Source organism: Ranitomeya variabilis, chromosome 2 (genome assembly GCF_051348905.1).
Source record: "Ranitomeya variabilis isolate aRanVar5 chromosome 2, aRanVar5.hap1, whole genome shotgun sequence".
Classification (NCBI taxonomy): Eukaryota; Metazoa; Chordata; class Amphibia; order Anura; family Dendrobatidae; genus Ranitomeya; species Ranitomeya variabilis.
In genome coordinates this window covers 685,776,733-685,797,986 of record NC_135233.1, presented here as the reverse complement: position 1 = coordinate 685,797,986, position 21,254 = coordinate 685,776,733, and the positions used below count along the sequence as shown (strand labels likewise).

General features: G+C 43.7%; 1 protein-coding gene across 1 annotated transcript in view; it reads left to right on the top strand.

The window, feature by feature from the left end:
• Positions 1 to 21,254, top strand: part of ENPP1 (ectonucleotide pyrophosphatase/phosphodiesterase 1) — a 156,862-nt gene that overhangs the window by 115,765 nt on the left and 19,843 nt on the right. Inside the window, exons 20-24 of the mRNA XM_077289349.1 lie at positions 873 to 1,024; positions 2,434 to 2,566; positions 3,958 to 4,038; positions 7,155 to 7,287; positions 20,467 to 20,623. Of these exons, the coding sequence (XP_077145464.1) occupies positions 873 to 1,024; positions 2,434 to 2,566; positions 3,958 to 4,038; positions 7,155 to 7,287; positions 20,467 to 20,623 (656 nt within the window). The remainder of the gene's footprint in view (positions 1 to 872; positions 1,025 to 2,433; positions 2,567 to 3,957; positions 4,039 to 7,154; positions 7,288 to 20,466; positions 20,624 to 21,254) is intronic.

Genomic DNA, 21,254 nt, shown 5'->3' with positions numbered 1-21,254 from the left:
TCATCATCAAAGGTTCAGGGAAGCTGGTCAGAGTTGATGGAGGGGGGAAATGGATGGCGCTAAATACTGGGCAATCCTTGAGGAAAACCTGTTAGACCTGTAAAAGACTTGAGGTTGAGGTGTAGGATTACCATATTAATAATAATTTTTATTTCTATGGTGCCAACTAATTCCACAGCACTTTACATTTCAGAGAGTACTTATACAGACAATAAAGACATTATAGGGTAAATGCACAATTGAACAGATACCAGTGAGGGCCCTGCTCCCAAGATTACAATCTATGATCACCTTTCAGCAGGACAAAAACCCTGAACATACTGCCCGAGCTACAATGTAATGGTTTATAGCAAAGCATATTCATGTGTTTGAATGGCCCAGTCACAGTCAACACCTAAATCCCATTGGGAATTTGCGGCAAGACGTGAAGATTGATGTTCACAGATGTCTCCATCCAATCTCACTGAGCTAGATCTAGTCTGCAAAGAATAGGCAAAAAATGAGCCTCTGGTAGAGACATGCCCCAAAATACAAGAATTGCATCTAAAGGTGGTCCTACAAAGTATTTACTCAGGGGGCTGATACAATACAAATGCATGTCACAATTCTCAGATTGATATTTTTTTAAATAATTTAGAAAACCATGCATCATTTCCTTTACACTTCTTAAATACTTTCCACTTTGTATTGGTATATCCAAAGAAAATACATTGAAGTTTGTGGGTGTAACGTGAAAAAACATGGAAAAATTCTCAGGCTATGAATGCTTTTTCAAGATAGTGTGTGTGTGTGTGTGTGTGTGTGTGTGTAAAATAGCAATTTTGGCTAAAGCATTTTTAATTCATGGTTTCTATTATCTCCACAATTTACAGAATCCGACACTAAAAAGCTTAATCTACCGTATGGAAGACCATTGGTTTTGCAAAATAGTAGCTATTGTATCTTATACCATAAAAAATATGTGAGTGGTTTCAGCTACAACTTAAAGATGCCACTGTGGAGTTCATACACCCTTGGAAAAAAGGTAAGTGCTAGATTTCTATCATATTAGTACCATATATACAGTGGGAAAAGAAAAGTATTTAGTCAGCCACCAATTGTGCAAGTTCTCCCACTTAAAAAGATGAGAGAGACTTGTAATTGACATCATAGGTAGACCACCACTATGAGAGTTAAAATGAGAAAACAAATCCAGAAAATCACCTTGTCTGATTTGGCAAGATTTATTTTGCAAATTATGGTGGAAAATAAATATTTGGTCATTAACAAAAGTTCATCTCAATATTTTCTTTCTTATGTATCCTTTGTTGGCAATGACAGAGGTCAAACGTTTTCTGTAAGTCTTCACAAGTTTGGCACACACTGTTGTTGGTATGTTGGCCCATTCCTCCATGCAGATCTCCTCTAGAGCAGTGATGTTTTGGGTCTGTCGCTGGGCAACACAGACTTTCAACTTCTTCCAAAGGTTTTCTATGGGGTCAAGATCTGGAGACTGGCTAGGCCATTCCAGGACCTTCATATGCTTCTTACGAAGCCACTCCTTCGTTGCCCTGGCAGTATGCTTGGGATCATTATCATGCTGAAAGATCCATCCACGTTTTATCTTCAATGCCCTTGCTGATGGAAGGAGGTCTGCACTCAAAATCTCATGATACATGTCCCCATTCATTCTTTCATGTAAACCAGTGTTTCCCAAACTCCAGTCCTCACGGACCCCAACGGGTCATGTTTTCAGGATTTCCTTAGTATTGCACAGGTGATGGAAGTGTCAGGAGTCCTCTCACTTGTGCAGCACTATGGAAATCCTGAAAACATGACCTGTTGGGGTCCGTGAGGCCTGGAGTTTGGGAAATACTGATGTAAACAGATCAGTCATCCTGGTCCCTTTGCAGAGAAACAGCCCCAAGCATGATGTTACCACCCCCATGCTTCACAGTAGGTATGTTGTTCTTTGGATGCAACTCGGCATTCTGTCTCCTCCAAACTCTCTCTCTTTTTTTAAGTGGGAGAACTTGCACAATTGGTGGCTGACTAAATACTTTTTCCCCCACTGTATATAGTATATAAAGTGTATGTGTATAGTGCATGTGTATAGTGTATGTGTTGGAGAAAGCTCCCAGTGAAAGCATTAAAGATATGCTTAGGATTGTATTCACACCTGATGGAATGGAGGGCTTTCCGGTACAGACCACCTACTGTATGGTTGTTCAAGGAAAGATCTTCTGGATTTAATAAATCTCCAGCCTTAGCTAATGTCCTTTTGGGACCATATAAAGATTTGTTTCCAAACTGCAAGGCTGGAAAACAATCAGTTAGGAAATTTCAAAAATGGAGAAGGGGGGGTCCCTTCTTCTGATGCTCACTTGTGTCGGACAGTTACATCCACACTTATGTCAACTAATGTGATTTTTTGGGTTGTGCACTGTTTGGTAGGATGTTATGCCAGCTTCAGTGGAAAATTATTCCTGTTTATTTGTCGATGTTCGGATACCACAAGGACAAAGTCAAAGTTGCCAATATTACTATGAGCATCAATCGCTGAAATTTGGATTTCTCTTCCCTCCCAGTAAGTCCATCATATATCATTATTATGTGCATTATACCAGTAAATATTCTTTCTAATGAAAAACCATCACAATGAATATATGAAGAGAAATAGGAACAAACTGGGTCTGTAACGTAAATGTCCCTATGACAACACTTACTTTTGCTCTGGCCTTGTTCAGTTTTGCATTATGTACAAAATAATCACCAAATATGTATTATGCATATAGACACCTGACTACCATTATTCAGACCAGTTGGCGTTTGGACACTGATGTCAGTGTGTATTAAGATTAATACAGAGTTCCTATGACAAGGGTAAGTTAACAGGATAAAAAGTGTTCATCTGGGGTCACAGACATTAAATTGATACTACCGGTGGGAGCTGAAATGAAAAAATGTAATATATGAGCACCAAAGGCCATGTTATATTGGTCTTATGTTCCGGCCATATATAAATTTTATCTTATGCTGGGGCTACAGTACATGGCGACTTTGGTAGCACGACTTGTTTCGTGGACAATGATTACTAGGTGTTGCTGCTTCATCTCAGCACAATGCAAGTGAATGGCGTCGCATTGCCACCACAAGGGTACTGCGACCATGATAAAAATTCTTACCTGGTTAGATTTTTTGTGACTTTTCGCAGTACCCTCGAGGTCACAGTGCAACCCCCATTCATTTGCATCGGCGACACCTTGCAATCATTGGCTGTATAGCTTGTATTGTGGCCAAAGTCGCTGCACAGCTCCAACCTTATCATTAACCGATTTTTATACGACATTATATTTTATTAGTATATATTTGAATGTGTATACAATCATATTCCTTAACAGTTTTTTAGGGAAAGCAGGATAAGCTCATTTAAGCATTTTGGAGCTGCTAAATGTTTTGGAAAGTAAACTTTTCAGAACCTCTGCATTTTAGATAAGTCAGAAAATAAGCTACTGCGATTCTTCAGCTAAAGTCCACAAGGAGGTGTCCTGTACCCAGTGTTGGTACTAGGAAAATTATTCTAAAGGATCTCATATTTACACAGAACATGTTCAGATCCTCTTTACTGGCATTTGCCAACACTTGACTATTCTACTAGAATATTTGTGAGTTGCCCAATAACGAGTAAGTGCTAATTACAAATGAGTGGTTCCAAATAGTGTTGCATTCATGGACAGTTTATTAGGCCAGAAACCTAAGCCCACTGGACAATCCTTTGGTTAGTACCTTTGACCTGCAGTTTTGCATGGCATGTGTTCCTCTAGAAAACAACCATTTTCTAGGATACAGTACATGACCCCAAGCTATCACCAATATGGTAGTCTACAATAAGTCCTATCAGAGCACAAAGCAACTATTTAAAATTAAAAAATCATGGGGAACAGTCAGACCAATTTTGTATATCTGGTTCTTTTTCAGGACTCAAAAGATCACCTAAGAATGATGGTTATTCCGGACTTACAACCAGCAATATGATTCCAATGTATCCTGTATTTCAAGGTTAGCATTGCACCTTAGGACTGGTGTGTTTGATGTACTTGTTTTTCATTGATGTCATTTCTGCAACTTTTTTATCATTGCTTAAAGTTGAAATAAGGATAAACTGAGCAATCGATAAGTTAATGATTAAAATTCTCGAGTGCAAAGTCTTACGGTTATGTTTTGTGCAGCAACACACATACTACAAAATTCATTCATTCTTTCAGTACAATTTATAATATGCTTTCTGTGTTAACTAGATCAGTAATATTCATGAAGATATTTATTTTAAGGCTCAGGCAATGGATTTAGAGTCCTATGCAGTATATGAAGTCCTATGTACGACAGAATGAAGACTGAAGAAACACTACTCGAGATGGGTGTCTTTGATCATTGTTAGAACAAATAACTGTCAGGCTGAATAGCAGTACCATAACATTTATAACTGATCCAAACAATGCTCTGACATATACCGTATATACTCGAGTATAAGCCGACCCGAGTATAAGCCGAGACCCCTAATTTTGCCACAAAAAACTGGGAAAATGACTCGAGTATAAGCCTAGGGTGGAAAATGCAGCAGCTACCGGTAAAAGTCAAAAATAAAAATAGATACCAATAAAAGTAAAATTAATTGAGACATCAGTAGGTTAAGCATTTTTGAATATCCATATTGAATCAGGAGCCCCATATAATGCTCCATACAGTTCATGATGGGCCTCATAAGATGCTCCATACAAAATACGCCCCATAAAATGCTCCATACAGTTTATGATGGGCCCCATAAGATGCTCCATACAGACATTTGCCCCATAAAATGCTGCACAAATGCTGATTATGGCCCCATAAGATGCTCCATAATCAGCATTTGTGGAGCATTATATGGGGCAAATATCTCTATGGAGCATCTTATGGGGCCATAATCAGCATTTGTGGAGCATTATATGAGGCAAATGTGTCTATGGAGCATCTTATGGGGACATAATCAGCATTTGTGGAGCATTATATGGGGCAAATGTGTCTATGTCCCCATAAGATGCTCCATAGACACATTTGCCTCATATAATGCTCCACAAATGCTGATTATGGCCCCATAAGATGCTCCATAGAGATATTTGCCCCATATAATGCTGCACAAATGCTGATTATGGCCCCAAAGGATGCTCCATAGACACATTTGCCCCATATAATGCTGTACAAATGCTGATTATGGCCCCATAAGATGCTCCATAGACATATTTGCCCCCTATAATGCTGCACAAATGCTGATAATGGCCCCATAAGATGCTCCATAGACACATTTGCCTCATATAATGCTCCACAAATGCTGATTATGGCCCCATAAGATGCTCCATAGAGATATTTGCCCCATATAGTGCTGCACAAATGCTGATTATGGCCTCATAAGATGCTCCATAGAAATATTTGCCCCATATAATGCTGCACAAATGCTGATTATGGCCCCATAAGATGCTCCATAGAAATATTTGCCCCATATGCTGTTGCTGTGATTAAAAGAAAAATAAATCACATACTCACCTCTCATCGTTCAGGCCCCCGGCACTTGCTATAGTCACCTGTCCCCTGTACCACTGTTGGCGCCGCTGCGTCTTCCGCGTCCTCTGCACTGGCGTTCAGGCAGAGGGCAGCGCGCACACTAATCGTGTCATCGCGCCCTCTGACCTGAGCATCACTGCAGAGGACGCAGAAAACACAGCGGTGCCAATGGTGGAACGGGGGACAGGTGAATATCGCGCACTGCCCCGTCATACTCAGCTGCTCCAGGCATGGTCCCTGCACGTCCCTGGTTCTCCAGGCGCCGGCAGCTTCTTCCTGTATTGAGCGGTCACATGGTATCGCTCATTACAGTAATGAATATGCGGTTCCACCCCTATGGGAGTGGAGTTGGTTCCATATTCACTACTGTAATGAGCGGAACCATGTGACCGCTCAATAAAGGAAGAAGCTGTCAGCGCCCGGAGAGCCAGGAATGTGCAGGGACCGCGTCAGGAGCCGGTGAGTATTATTAGACAGCTGCCGCTCCCCCTCCCTTGCCGACCCCTGGGAATGACTCGAGTATAAGCCGAGAGGGGCAATTTCAACCTAAAAAAATGGGCTGAAATTCTCGGCTTATACTCAAGTATATACAGTATGTTTCAAGAAGCTTCTTCAAGCTACCTTCCGTCCCAATGCACGACATGGGACAGGATGCACACTGAAATATCCATTTTGAAAATTATTTTTCAGAGACGTTCTTTAATTCCTTTAATATCTAAGTTATAAGTTATTATGTCAAATACTGTATATAACCTTTCTAGCATCTTATGCCACCAATTAACATCTTGGCTTCATTAAATTTGAAGTCCTAACTCTTTTCAACCTTTTTCTAGCACCATTTATTTTTTGTTTTGCCCATACTCTTTAAAGAGTTCGTCTAGGTTGAATAAAAGTTATTGGAAAAGGGTGGTTTAAAATAAGAAAAGATTATATACTCATCGGGTAAAATTTTCTTGGCCCCAGTGCGGGGTACTCCAGTGCTCTCGGCCAGGACCGGAAGTGACAGTGTCTGTCTCGTTTTTTGCTCACTTGACCACTGAGGCCTCTAGTTGCAATGGTCAGGTGATTGGAATGGGATGTCATCAGATGTGCACTTGGTTATATAGATATTGTCGTCACTACCCTACCCTACAATTGCTGTCCCCAAATTATTATTATTATTTATTTATATAGCACCATTAATTCCATGGTGCTGTACATGTGAAAAGGGTTTACATACAGGGTTATAGATATCGTTAACAGTAAGCAAATTTACAATGACAGACTGGTACAGAAGGGAGAGGACCCTGTCCTTGCGGACTTACAGTCTTCAGTGACACTTAAAATCTAAGTTCCTATCCCAGAAACACAAAGTACATGCAATTTCATAAGGTATGTTTTTGGGATGTGGTAAAAAGCTAGAATACCCCAGGTGAAGTGACTCAAGCATAGCAAGACCCCACAGGTCAAATACAAACCCAGAACTCTATTGTGGCAGGCACCAGTAAGAACCACTATGCCACCATGCTGCCATATATATATTGTATAGCAGCTTTTAATTGCATTCATGGTTTTGTAATCTCCACTTTTTTATTTTATAGAGGTTTGGAAATATTTTCATGAAGTTTTATTGGGAAAATATGCAAAAGAGAAAAATGGCATCAATGTTATCAGTGGTCCAGTATTCGACTATGATTTTGATGGGCGATCTGACACTCTAGAGCACATTAAACAGTAAGAAAAGAATTACAGTAACTCGCTAAAACTGTAAACTTTTATTTTAATACAAGATGTAATATAAAATGGCCTTGAAAAGGTTTTATGAGCTATCCATAGATTCGGTGCTAAATAGAAAGTAGTTTGACCCCGCAATCACTAATATATTTGTATAGTAATCATCAAGGTGTCTTTCACGACTCCCCCATACATATGGCTGCTCCCCTCTGTTCAGTCTTCCCATTTTCTGTATGGGCCTAATCTGCCTAGAGAACTAAGGCTTCTGTCAGTTGAGCGTTGAAACACACTAGATGGCAAGCCAATTCTGCTGAAATTGGTGGATTCGGCCAACTTTAATGTGTAAGCCGGTCTATAGTTACATAGTTATTAAGGTTGAAGGAAGACTTTAAGTCCATCTAGTTCAACCCATAGCCTAACCTAACATGCCCTAACATGTTGATCCAGGGGAATGCAAAAATAAAGTGATAAATATAAGTTGATTGTAGGAAAACTACTACTAATGAACTACTCACTATTTAGGAACCCAACTCACTTAGAATGACAGATCTCTTCCTATACCCACACATAGGGAGTCATTCTAGCTGGTTTGGGAGATCAGCCTCAGTCTAGGCATCTTAGACACACAGTCACTGATTCATTAAAGAAGCAGTCCTCCCATCAAAGATTTTATCCTCTTAATATATTGCAGTCATCATATTATACAGCACTGTGTATTAACAATTGGTCATTTTTTCTTTCTACCCAGTTAATTCTTTTTTCTCTGCTCTATGTAGAAACATGCAAATTGTCTCTTCAGAGAGGAAGAGGACTAGAACTCTAGTGCCACCAATTGGAAGTAGCAATCCTAACAGTCAATGTCGACCCTTTAAAGGGAACCTATCACCCCCAAAATCGAAGGTGAGCTAAGCCCACCAGCATGAGGGGCTTATCTACAGCATTCTGTAATGCTGTAGATAAGCCCCGATGTATCCTAAAAGATGAGAAAAAGAGGGTAGATTATACTCACCCAGGGGCGGTCCCGGTCCGGTTCTGGTCCAATGGGCGTCGTAGTCCGGTCCGGGGCCTCTTACGATGACATCCTCTTCTTTTCTTCACGCTGCGGCTCCTGTGCAGACGTACTTTGTCTGCCCTGTTGAGGGCAGAGCAAAGTACTGCAGTGCGCAGGCTCCAGGAAAGGTCAGAGAGGCCCAGCGCCCGCGCACTGCAGTACTTTGCTCTGCCCTCAACAGGGCAGACAAAGTACGCCTGCGCCAGAGGTGCAGCGTGAAGACAAGAAGAGGACGTCATCTGATGAAGATAGGAGGCCCCGGACCGCGACGCCCAACGGACCGGACCGCAGCGGGACCGCTCCTGGGTGAGTATAATCTAACCTCTTTTTCTCATCTTTTAGGATACATCGGCGGCTTATCTACAGCATTCCAGACTGCTGTAGATAAGCCCCTGATGCTGGTGGGCTTAGCTCACCTTCAATTTTGGGGGTGACAGGTTCCCTTTAACGAGCCTTGTCACATGACTTAGGATAAAAGGGTCAACATTGACTGTTAGGATTGCTTCTTCCAATAAGTGGCGCTAGAGTTCTAGTCCTCTTCCTCTCTGAAGAGAAAATTTGCATATTTCCCAGAGGAGCATTGCAGGTTTAAGTCTCCTCATCTCAACATGCTTAACATGTCATGTCACTCTCCGCAAGGAGAAACAATACTTCTTGGATCCTATGTAGAAACAGGAACTCTGTTTTTCCCTGCAAAAATCATCTCTTTCTTCAACTTCTGACCCAGATTCTTCCTCCTCCCCCCTGACAATGACTTTTTCAGTGACTTATGACTCTCACATGGAAAACTGACCTCCTGATGCTACATAAAGCTTAAGATTTAGCTAGTTTGTTTTTAATCACGTGATTCCATAGACCTAATGGAAAAGAGAACAATTAGCTGGGTAGAAGGGAAAAATGAGTAATTGTAAGTACCCAGTGCTATATAATATGATGACTGTAATATATTAAAAGGATACAAATTTTTGAAGGGAGGAGGAGTGCTTCTTTAAAACTGGGGGCATGCAGGCATTAGATGCACTGAGTTTATTATCTGGCCACTCTAACTAATGAATTCTGCAAATCTTATCAGTGGCGTTCATCTTTATGTGCCTTTCTAAAAAATGTTACTGCCGTGAAAGAGCTGTTTGAAACTGTTGTGAAGAAAAACAAACAAAACTGCACGGTGCAAAAATGCTGCGACTATTCAAAATGTTTCTCCCAAAAAGAAACCTGTTGTAAACACTTTGATGTACTGGACCGCTTTTCAAAGTAAGAAGTGCAGCAGCATTTCAGGATAATATGAAGGAGGCAAGAAAAGAAACCGTGCATATAGGGCGCACACCCAAAGGGAATACAATATCAATAACAAAATATAACAATCGTTTATTAGAAAAAGAGACAAGTGCACAAGAATAAAAACATGTTAAAATACAACAGACACACCTCCGGTCCCATAGTAAATGCTAATCAATGGACGGCACGAATGCAGATAATAAATAACAGAGGCAAAAATACACCACCGATATAATGTTGGAATGAAAAAAATCAAACAATGTATAAGAATGACCTGAAGTATAAAGGATGAAATACCATATTTTACCCTTCGCCATGACAGCACCCACTGGAGAGATAGGGATCCGCCCCAAGGAACAGGAAACCTACAGAGACATAAAAGGGGGCGGTCCCCCTCTCCTCCTCAGTTTAGGTTTCCTGTTCCCAGGGGACAGGATCTCTGAAGACTACAGAAATCATACCTGGGCTAGGAGCATCCGCCTGTGCGGTTTCTGCGCGAACGGCAGGGGATGCAGTCCAGATGCAGCGTCGGGGGAGATTCCGTTAGACGGCTCCCCCCTCGTCTGGCCGGCATGTGGGATGGCTGAGTCCGGGAGAGATGACGCCGATTCCACAGGAGCAGCGCTGCAGAGGTGCGGCTTGAACAGGCTCCAGACGCGGACCACCAGGTAAAAGGGTCCGGGATCTGCGGCACAGCTGCAGCGGCAGCCGGTACACCGCTCCATAGCGCAGGCCGGGATAATGGCGGCCGCACATGCGTGGAGCGGTGTAAGAATCCCCAGAATGACCCGGAAGTAGAGGAGCACTTCCGGGTCACTCACACAGCGGTGGAGGGGAAAGCGCGGTTTCGCGCATGCGCAGTGCACCGCTGCAGAGCAAAAAAAAAAAAAAAAAAAAGTTTACTGACCGGATCCTGGCCTATAAAAAGGGGGAAGTTGCAAACGCACAGGCGATGCAACATGTCGTCCCCAGGCAAGACTGTGGACCCAGCAGGTGAGCCAGCCAGCAGAAGGTCCTCAGATGCCAGCCACAGGAGTGAGACTAAGGATTCAAGATCCAGAAAGTCGCAGCCTCCTATTTCGGTACCGTACAGCTTCACTGGGTGAGTGTGATTTCCCCTCTGCCTATAAAGCTGACACCCTTTTCCACAAATGTCTTCTTCTCCCAGGCCAAAAAAAGACAGAAATCTAAGCACAAGCAATGTGCGTTATGTGACGAGCCTCTCCCAGATTCCCACCCCAAAAAACTCTGCAATCAGTGTATAGCGGAAACAATGCAGAGTCCATCTATGTCGGTCACAGATATACGGGCCATAATTAGAGAGGAATTACAGGCCATCTCACAAGCCAGTACCCCCCCTAAAAAATCCGGGAAAGAAAAGGCTATATCCAGCTCTGAGTCCGAGGGGGAAGGCGTTATCCACTCAGACTCCTCGCAGGCGTCATCCTCTTCCTCAACACATTCCGACATTGAGGGTCGAGCTTGTTTTCCTCTGGATGGGGTGGACAACCTAGTAAAGTCCATCAGGAATACTATAGGTTGTGAGGATACAAAAGACGACCAAACTGCACAAGACATCATGTTTGCAGGGTTGGCGGAGAGGAAGAGAAGAGCATTCCCAGTAATTCCTGCGGTTAAGGCTCTGATAAAGAGGGAGTGGGAGAAACAGGACCAGAGAGGTTTTCTCCCGTCAGCCTCCAAAAGGAAGTACCCCTTTAATGATGAGGAGTTAATTTCATGGACTAAAATCCCTAAGGTGGACGCTGCAGTCGCCTCCACCTCAAAACAGTCAGCCCTACCAGTCGAGGATGCGGGCCTACTTTCTGATCCTTTAGATCGGAAGGCAGAATCGTCACTGAAACGATCATGGGAGGCTTCCACGGGCATATTTAAGCCATCAATTGCCAGCACGTGCACAGCTAGATCCATGCTTGTGTGGATTGATCAGCTGGATCAACAAATCGAACAGGGGGTCTCCAGACAAAAATTGCGGGATGCGATACCACTAATTAGAGGTGCAGCAGCATTCATGGCCGATGCTTCAGCTGACTCTCTTCGCCTTGCAGCAAGGTCAGCCGGTCTAATTAATAATGCCAGACGTGCGTTATGGATGAAGAGCTGGAAGGGGGATACGCAGTCAAAGGCTAAGATCTGCGCTATTCCGTGTGAGGGTGAGTTTTTGTTTGGGAAAGCATTAGACGAGATCCTCAAAAAAGCAAAAGAGAGGAAAAAAGCCTTCCCTGACCCCTCAATTCCTTTCTATAGGAAGACCTTTAGGAAGAGGCCGTTCGGGAAAAGAACACAAAATGAAAGATCGTCACGATGGGCCACAAGAGAGGGAAAACAGGGTGGCACTATGTTCAAAGGCCCCCCCTTCCGTAGAGACAACAAATTCTGAAACACCAGACACCCCAGTAGGGGGCAGGTTAAAATTTTTCTTTCCCCAATGGCGAAAAATCACGTCAAGTTCCTGGGTGCTAAATATTATTAAGGAAGGAATGAAAATAGAATTCCTCCAAATTCCCCATGATTCCTTTATTTTAACAGCCCTTTCCTCACCAGTGCAACAGAAGGCCCTTGAACTGGAAATTAGAAGTCTTATAGTTAAAAATGTTTTAGTTAGGGTGCCAAAGGGACAAGAGGGTAAAGGGTTCTACTCTCCGTTATTTTTAATCCCTAAACCCGATGGTTCATTTCGAACAATTATAAATCTTAAAAAACTCAATACGTTTATTAAAAATTATACGTTTAAAATGGAGTCTATTAGATCGGCCATTAAGCTCCTTTTTCCAAATTGTAGAATGGGCGGCATTGATTTAAAAGATGCCTACTACCATCTCCCTATCCATAGTAGGTATCAAAAATACTTAAGAGTGGCAGTAACTCTTGAGGGGGAGATTCATCATTTCCAGTATACAGCCATGCCCTTCGGTCTCTCCACGGCACCCAGGATCTTCACGAAGGTAATGTTAGAAGTAATGGCCTACCTTCGCCAGAGAGACACATTAATCATTCCCTACTTAGATGATTTTTTAGTTGTAGGAAACTCATCCCTTCAGTGTGCGGAACGATTAGCTGACACTGTCTCGTCCTTAGAAAGCCTGGGCTGGATCGTTAACTATAAAAAATCCAGACTCACCCCACTTTCTCTTCAGACATTTTTGGGATTTAGTCTAGATTCCATAAAGCAAAAATGTCTACTTCCCCAAGAAAAAATATCTCTTATAGAGGGTAAAGTTGTGGCGGCCATTCACAAACCTCAAATGTCCCTGAGAGCAGGAATGTCCTTGCTAGGATCCCTCTCCTCCTGTACTCCAGCCGTTCAGTGGGCACAACTTCATACCCGAACATTACAACATCAGATACTTCGGGAACAGAGAAAATTTCTGGGGCACCTTGAATCGAAAATAACTTTATCCGAGAAAGTCTTATCCTCCTTAGAATGGTGGCTAAATAAAGACAACCTAGCGGGGGGTGTCCCTTGGGTAATATCACCATCCCACACGATAACTACGGACGCTAGTCCCCACGGGTGGGGCGCACACATGGGAGATAGATTCTGCCAGGGAACCTGGGATAAGAATGAGGATTTATATTCATCAAACCTAAAAGAATTGAATGCGGTAAACTATGCACTGCGTCAATTTCTCCCACAGCTACGAGGAAGCCACGTCCGAATCTGTTCAGACAACACTACGACAGTGGCGTATTTAAACAAACAAGGCGGCACAAGATCAGACGCTCTAATGTCTTCCGCAAACAGTACCTTAATCCTGGCCGAAAAGCATCTGTTGTCCCTCTCGGCAGTCCACATCAAAGGAGAGGACAATCAACAAGCGGACTTCCTAAGTCGACACACTCTTCATCAAGGAGAATGGTGTCTCAATCCTCGCATTTTCCACAAGATAACATTGTTATGGGGCAAACCCCAAATAGACCTGTTCGCTACAAAACAAAACAAACAAGTCCAGAAATTCGCATCTCGGTCCCGTGCAGATCACCCGGACATTCTAGATGCTCTTCAAACACCCTGGCAATTCAAGCTGGCGTATGCTTTCCCTCCGATAATTCTGCTTCCACAAGTAATACGGAAAATCAGGGAAGAGCAGGCCAGGATAATACTAATAGCGCCATTCTGGCCCAAGAGACCATGGTTCTCGTGCCTGCGGTCGATGTCGGTGACGGATCCTTGGGTCCTTCCCTCAATCCCAAACCTTCTCTCCCAGGGACCTTTCTTCCACCCTCAGGTGGACAGCCTCCACCTGACGGCCTGGAATTTGAAAGGCAGATATTAAATTCCAGGGGGTTTTCAAAAGGCCTAATTGATACACTCCTGCTTAGCAGGAAACCATCTACAACAAAAATTTACACCAAAGTATGGAAGAAGTTTCTTCAGTTCCATACTAGTTCAAACCCCTCTGAAGTCCCAATAAAATCTATACTAGAATTTCTACAGAAAGGGAAAGAGTTAGGTCTGTCAGTTAACACACTAAAGGTCCAGGTGTCCGCTCTGGGTGCCCTCTATGGCCATAATATTGCTGGTAATAAATGGGTATCCCGCTTCATCACGGCCTGTGAACGAGTTACTCCTGTCCACATACCTAGAGTAGCTCCGTGGGATCTAAATCTAGTCTTAGACTCTCTAACAGAATCCCCATTTGAGCCTATAGACACAGCATCTTTAAAACACTTGTCGTTAAAAACAGCCTTCTTAGTAGCCTTAACATCGGCTAGAAGAGTCAGCGACATTCAGGCCTTGTCGATAGATCAACCTTACCTTCTCACATTTCATGACAGACTAATCTTAAAACCGGACCCCCTATACCTTCCTAAGGTAGCAGGGAAGTTCCACAGGTCACAGGAGATACATCTTCCTACTTTCTTTAAAGATCCCTCTACTCCTGAAGAACAAAAATTCCATACTCTAGACGTCAGGAGAGTAGTTTTGCAATATATTGAGAAAACTAGTAGTTGGAGGCAGAGTAGGGCTCTGTTCATATCCTTCCAGGGCAAAAAGAAAGGATATGGAGTCACAAGAGCAACATTATCCAGGTGGATAAGAGACGCTATCCGGTTGGCCTATTCCATGAAAAACGAAGAACCTCCGGAGGGCATCAAAGCACATTCCACCAGAGCCATGGCTTCTTCCTGGGCCGAAAAAGGGAACGTGCCAATCGAAGATATATGTAAGGCTGCAACTTGGTTGGCTCCTTCCACTTTCTATAATCACTACAGGCTCGACCTGTCTTCTGACTCTGACCTACACTTTGGCAGGACTATCCTCAGCACGGTGGTCCCCCCCTAGGTGTTGGTCTCTGGAAATCTCTCCAGTGGGTGCTGTCATGGCGAAGGGTAAATAGCCGGATTACTTACGGTAATGCTCTTTTAATGAGTCCATGACAGCACCCAGTCACATCCCTCCCTAATAAAAGCCAATGTAATTACTTCTATGAAGTTTATATTCTGATGATACATTATGATGATTGACTAACACTGGCGGTCCTCCGGGTACTCTGAAATTAAACTGAGGAGGAGAGGGGGACCGCCCCCTTTTATGTCTCTGTAGGTTTCCTGTTCCTTGGGGCGGATCCCTATCTCTCCAGTGGGTGCTGTCATGGACTCATTAAAAGAGCATTACCGTAAGTAATCCGGCTAATCCTATGCGTATATAAGCACGGTATGACCCCCTGCTTGAATAGCCAATATATAGCAGTATATGAATATGGATAGGCACATCGAGTCTGGGCGTCCCCAGACAACCATATGATAAATATAATGCCCTTATGTAGATGGAAATGCTAGAGCCACCAATACGGCCCCAATGAGCCAATTGGAAAAAAATATAACAAGTAGATATATAGTCAAAGAGGGAGTGGCCCAATAGGGGAACAATACCACCACAGCGGTATAGAAGTGCAAAGAGGTAAAAAACTGTGGCACAATGGTAGGCAGATAAAGAGGGGTAAAGGATAAGTCACCCAGTTAGGTCATCCAGTATGTGGCGTAGGCCGTCTGCCCTCAGAAGTCAGCAGTAGGGGAATGTGATCCCGGGATCCAGGGGGTGTGGGGAAAGCCCCACGCGTATCGCTGCTAACCGCAGCTTCGTCAGGGGAAGTGCTGGGGACTAAGTCAGGGAGTCTTAAATAGCGGTAGGTTAATAAGAAAGAATTGCCAGCAGGTGAGCCAGGAGCGCCTGGGTACATACCATAATCAGTGCCGACGTAAGCGATATATGCGGGCACCTGCACAAGGGTAAGTAATCGCAAGTGAAAGTGAAAGTACGCGCACGCGCACAACGCCTAATCCCAGGCATTAGGATGGCGCGTGCGCACTGCACACCGCTCAAGATGAAGCTAGTGTGACGTAAGTAAGGCTGGGTCAGCCCACAAAGAGGAACACAAATGGCACGTGCGCAGAGCGCAACTTACAGCACCATAATCTGAAGCCGAGAACACAGGACACAGCGCCCTGGTATAGCACTGACAGCAAAAAGGGGGAGGGGTAGAGGCGACCAGTCAAACTAAGCTAATAGCAAGGAGTTCTAGCTTAGAAATTTAGAGCCACAAAAATGAGGTGCAAATAAAGCTATAGTATCCCAATGCCATAATATAGCGCGGGCATGAACACAATAAAGGTGGCTAATTGGTACCCAGTCCCATTAGAGAGGGCAGAATAATATAGCATGCTTAACAATACTTCACAATACTTTGATGATGGCATAGCAAATATATATAAATAAATATGTACAATTTGGCATTCACATCAGGACAAGGCCAATCAGACTGAGGACAGGCAAGGGAAACACCAAGGACCGGAAAACCACAGAGATGTGGCCTCAATGATGAAAGAAGAGGTCAAAAAAGTAACAACAAAGTATATTTTTGCACATGATTTCAAAATATGGGCTACCAAACATGGTGTCAAGCCCATGGGAATGTGAGCATAAGAAAAAGCCATAAAAAGGACCACGAAGGGTATACAGAGCGTAAATGTGTAAAATATATAACGTCCAAAAAGAGGAGGAGCAATACTGTTGTGTGGGTCCCGGAAGAACTCGTAGTTTCTCTCCTTCATCCGTTATTGCTCAAAATAAGGTGCATGAGTCCAATAGGGTTATCCCAAGAAGCTTGTAAATAATAGTTCTTCATTGAGCCCGGTGGGAGAGAGACTCCGTAAGTTGAAAATCCATCGGGATTTGATTTGGAGCAACCGCTTCTTATAGTTTCCTCCTCTACTGCTGGAAAAGATTTTCTGTAGACCAAAAAATGAGATATGAGCAGAGGAGCCACCATGAACAGTTAGAAAATGCGAAGCAATTGGGGACACCATCCTGCCTTTTTTTATGTCAGTTGCCGCCAGGTGTATTGTAGACAGGTGCTTCTGTGCCCTCTTCCTAAATTCCTGGGAGGTCTGGCCTACATACACCTTGTTGCAAGGGCAAATGATAGCATAGATCACATTGACCGTCCGACAATTGATGTACGACGTTAGTCGGTATGATTTTGAAACAGGGGTCGTTCCCCTGTGGGGGATGCAGTGTCTGCCAGTACGTCCCAGCCACCAGAGATTACTTTATTAATCCCTTGGATTCAAAATCATACCGACTAACGTCGTACATCAATTGTCGGACGGTCAATGTGATCTATGCTATCATTTGCCCTTGCAACAAGGTGTATGTAGGCCAGACCTCCCAGGAATTTAGGAAGAGGGCACAGAAGCACCTGTCTACAATACACCTGGCGGCAACTGACATAAAAAAAGGCAGGATGGTGTCCCCAATTGCTTCGCATTTTCTAACTGTTCATGGTGGCTCCTCTGCTCATATCTAATTTTTTGGTCTACAGAAAATCTTTTCCAGCAGTAGAGGAGGAAACTATAAGAAGCGGTTGCTCCAAATCGAATCCCGATGGATTTTCAACTTACACTCGGAGTCTCTTTCCCACCGGGCTCAATGAAGAACTATTATTTACAAGCTTCTTGGGATAACCCTATTGGACTCATGCACCTTATTTTGAGCAATAATGGATGAAGGAGAGAAACTACGAGTTCTTCCGGGACCCACACAACAGTATTGCTCCTCCTCTTTTTGGACATTATATATTTTACACATTTACGCTCTGTATACCCTTCGTGGTCCTTTTTATGGCTTTTTCTTATGCTCACATTCCCATGGGCTTGACACCATGTTTGGTAGCCCATATTTTGAAATCATGTGCAAAAATATACTTTGTTGTTACTTTTTTGACCTGTTCTTTCATCATTGAGGCCACATCTCTGTGGTTTTCCGGTCCTTGGTGTTTCCCTTGCCTGTCCTCAGTCTGATTGGCCTTGTCCTGATGTGAATGCCAAATTGTACATATTTATTTATATATATTTGCTATGCCATCATCAAAGTATTGTGAAGTATTGTTAAGCATGCTATATTATTCTGCCCTCTCTAATGGGACTGGGTACCAATTAGCCACCTTTATTGTGTTCATGCCCGCGCTATATTATGGCATTGGGATACTATAGCTTTATTTGCACCTCATTTTTGTGGCTCTAAATTTCTAAGCTAGAACTCCTTGCTATTAACTTAGTTTGACTGGTCACCTCTACCCCTCCCCCTTTTTGCTGTCAGTGCTATACCAGGGCGCTGTGTCCTGTGTTCTCGGCTTCAGATTATGGTGCTGTAAGTTGCGCTCTGCGCATGCGCCATTTGTGTTCCTCTTTGTGGGCTGACCCAGCCTTACTTACGTCACACTAGCTTCATCTTGAGCGGTGTGCAGTGCGCACGCGCCATCCTAATGCCCGGGATTAGGCGTTGTGCGCGTACTTTCACTTTCACTTGCGATTACTTACCCTTGTGCAGGTGCCCGCATATATCGCTTACGTCGGCGCTGATTATGGCATGTACCCAGGCGCTCCTGGCTCACCTGCTGGCAATTCTTTCTTACTAACCTACCGCTATTTAAGACTCCCTGGCTTATTCCCCAGCATTTCCCCTGACGAAGCTGCGGTTAGCAGCGATACGCGTGGGGCTTTCCCCACACCCCCTGGATCCCGGGATCACCTTCCCCTACTGCTGACTTCTGACGGCCGATGGCCTACGCCACATACTGGATGACCTAACTGGGTGACTTATCCTTTACCCCTCTTTATCTGCCTACCATTGTGCCACAGTTTTTTACCTCTTTGGCACTTCTATACCGCTGTGGTGGTATTGTTCCCCTATTGGGCCACTCCCTCTTTGACTATATATCTACTTGTTATATTTTTTTCCAATTGGCTTATTGGGGCCGTATTGGTGGCTCTAGCATTTCCATCTACATAAGGGCATTATATTTATCATATGGTTGTCTGGGGACGCCCAGACTCGATGTGCCTATCCATATTCATATACTGCTATATATTGGCTATTCAAGCAGGGGGTCATACAGTGCTTATATACGCATAGGATATATGGTATTTCATCCTTTATACTTCAGGTCATTCTTATACATTGTTTGATTTTTTCATTCCAACATTATATCGGTGGTGTATTTTTGCCTCTGTTATTTATTATCTGCATTCGGGCCGTCCATTGATTAGCATTTACTATGGGACCGGAGGTGTGTCTGTTGTATTTTAACATGGTTTTTATTCTTGTGCACTTGTCTCTTTTTCTAATAAACGATTGTTATATTTTGTTATTGATATTGTATTCCCTTTGGGTGTGCGCCCTATATGCACGGTTTCTTTTCTTGCCTCCGTCATATAATCCTCTTAGCTATGCATTGAGTGGCACCCCTCATTATAATACATAAAGTATTTGGAGTAATCTATTCGCCCAGTTGTGGTGCTCCCTGGCCCCCTAACTTTCCCTTCTAAATTGCATTTCAGGATAAAACATCCTGTACATGCCTGCAATAATGCCGCCGGTGTCTGATTCATGGGGGTCCGGGCAAAATGAATCTCGTGTCAGGTTCCTTTTAATTATTTTTTAGGCACCAGAATTTTTTTTCCCATTTCAATGAATATATGAATTGCCTCAAAGGGGAAGCAAATTAAAAAAAAGCTTTGACTAAGGGTACCGTCTCACTATACGATTTACCAACGATCACGACCTGCGATACGACCTGGCCGTGATCGTTGGTAAGTCGTTGTGTGGTCGCTGGGGAGCTGTCACACAGACCGCTCTCCAGCGACCAACGATGCCGAAGGCCCCGGGTAACCAGGGTAAACATCGGGTTACTAAGCGCAGGGCCGCGCTTAGTAACCCGATGTTTACCGTGGTTACCAGCGTAAAAGTAAAAAAAAACCAAACCGTACATACTCACCATCTGATGTCCGTCAGGTCCCTTGCCGTCTGCTTCCTGCTCTGACTGAGTGCCGCCGTACAGTGAGAGCAGAGCGCAGCGGTGACGTCACCGCTGTGATCTGCTCTCACTTTCCGGCCGGCAGACAGTCAGAGCGGGAAGCAGACGGCAAGGGACCTGACGGACATCAGATGGTGAGTATGTACTGTTTGGTTTTTTTTTACTTTTACGCTGGTAACCACGGTAAACATCGGGTTACTAAGCGCGGCCCTGCGCTTAGTAACCCGATGTTTACCCTGGTTACCAGCGAACGCATCGCTGGATCGCTGTCACACACAACGATCCAGAGATGACAGCGGGAGATCCAGCGACGAAAGAAAGTTTCAAACGATCTGCTACGACGTACGATTCTCAGCCGTCGTAGCGATGAAAATGCCACTGTGTGATGGTACCCTTATGGTTGCAGTGCACAGTATCTTATCTAGACACCTCTAGCCTTAATTATTGGGCAATAATAATTCAGTCTTACCATTGTTCAGTAGTAAATTATGAGCTGTACAATATGTTTCATTGCAGGATGCCACAGAACTCGGATGTCTACATTCCGACTCACTACTTTACAATATTGACCAGCTGCAAGAATTCCTCCGAGACCCCCGAGCTGTGCTCTAGCCTCATGGAGGTCATATCTTTCATTGTACCACACAGGCCGGATTACAGTGAAAGTTGTGCGGTAAGCTTTGCCTTGGTAGCATTGGTAGGCCACAGAGTGGAGATGAGAAAATGGCCTGAAATTTCATTTGGAAGATTTGCGTAAATTCAGCTTGGAGATTCCACTTGGTCCAAATCGAAATGAGGTCCTATGAGGGGAGTGGTTAAAAATTAATAATTCGATTGCACTCACCATTTCTCGCTTGTTCTACCACTTCAATTACCACTGAAGCTCTGGTCCTTCACGCTGCTGCTCCATTCCATCCAGTGTTGAGGCCTGTGATTGTCCTCATGTGGTCACATGGGAGTCAATGCACACCATGATGTGTGTCGTTCCCCCACATGACTGTGTGAAGACATTCAAAGGACTCAGATCGGCCTCTTCACCGGCAGAAAAGAGTACTGGTGTAGAGGGGTGGAGCTGTGGAGGCAACCGAACAGGTGAGTATAAAGTTCGTTGTGTTTTTTTTTCATTACAATTTTAACCCTTTTGTGTCCTTCAATAGAATCCAGCAGAACAGGTGGCCGTTATTTTGCTAGATTAATGCAAAGCCAAATTTTGAGGGAAATTTATCCAGATAGAATTGCTCATCTTTAGTCATCATGAGCCCTCCTCAGTGGTCCTTGTGTTCTACATTTATGTAATTATGTGC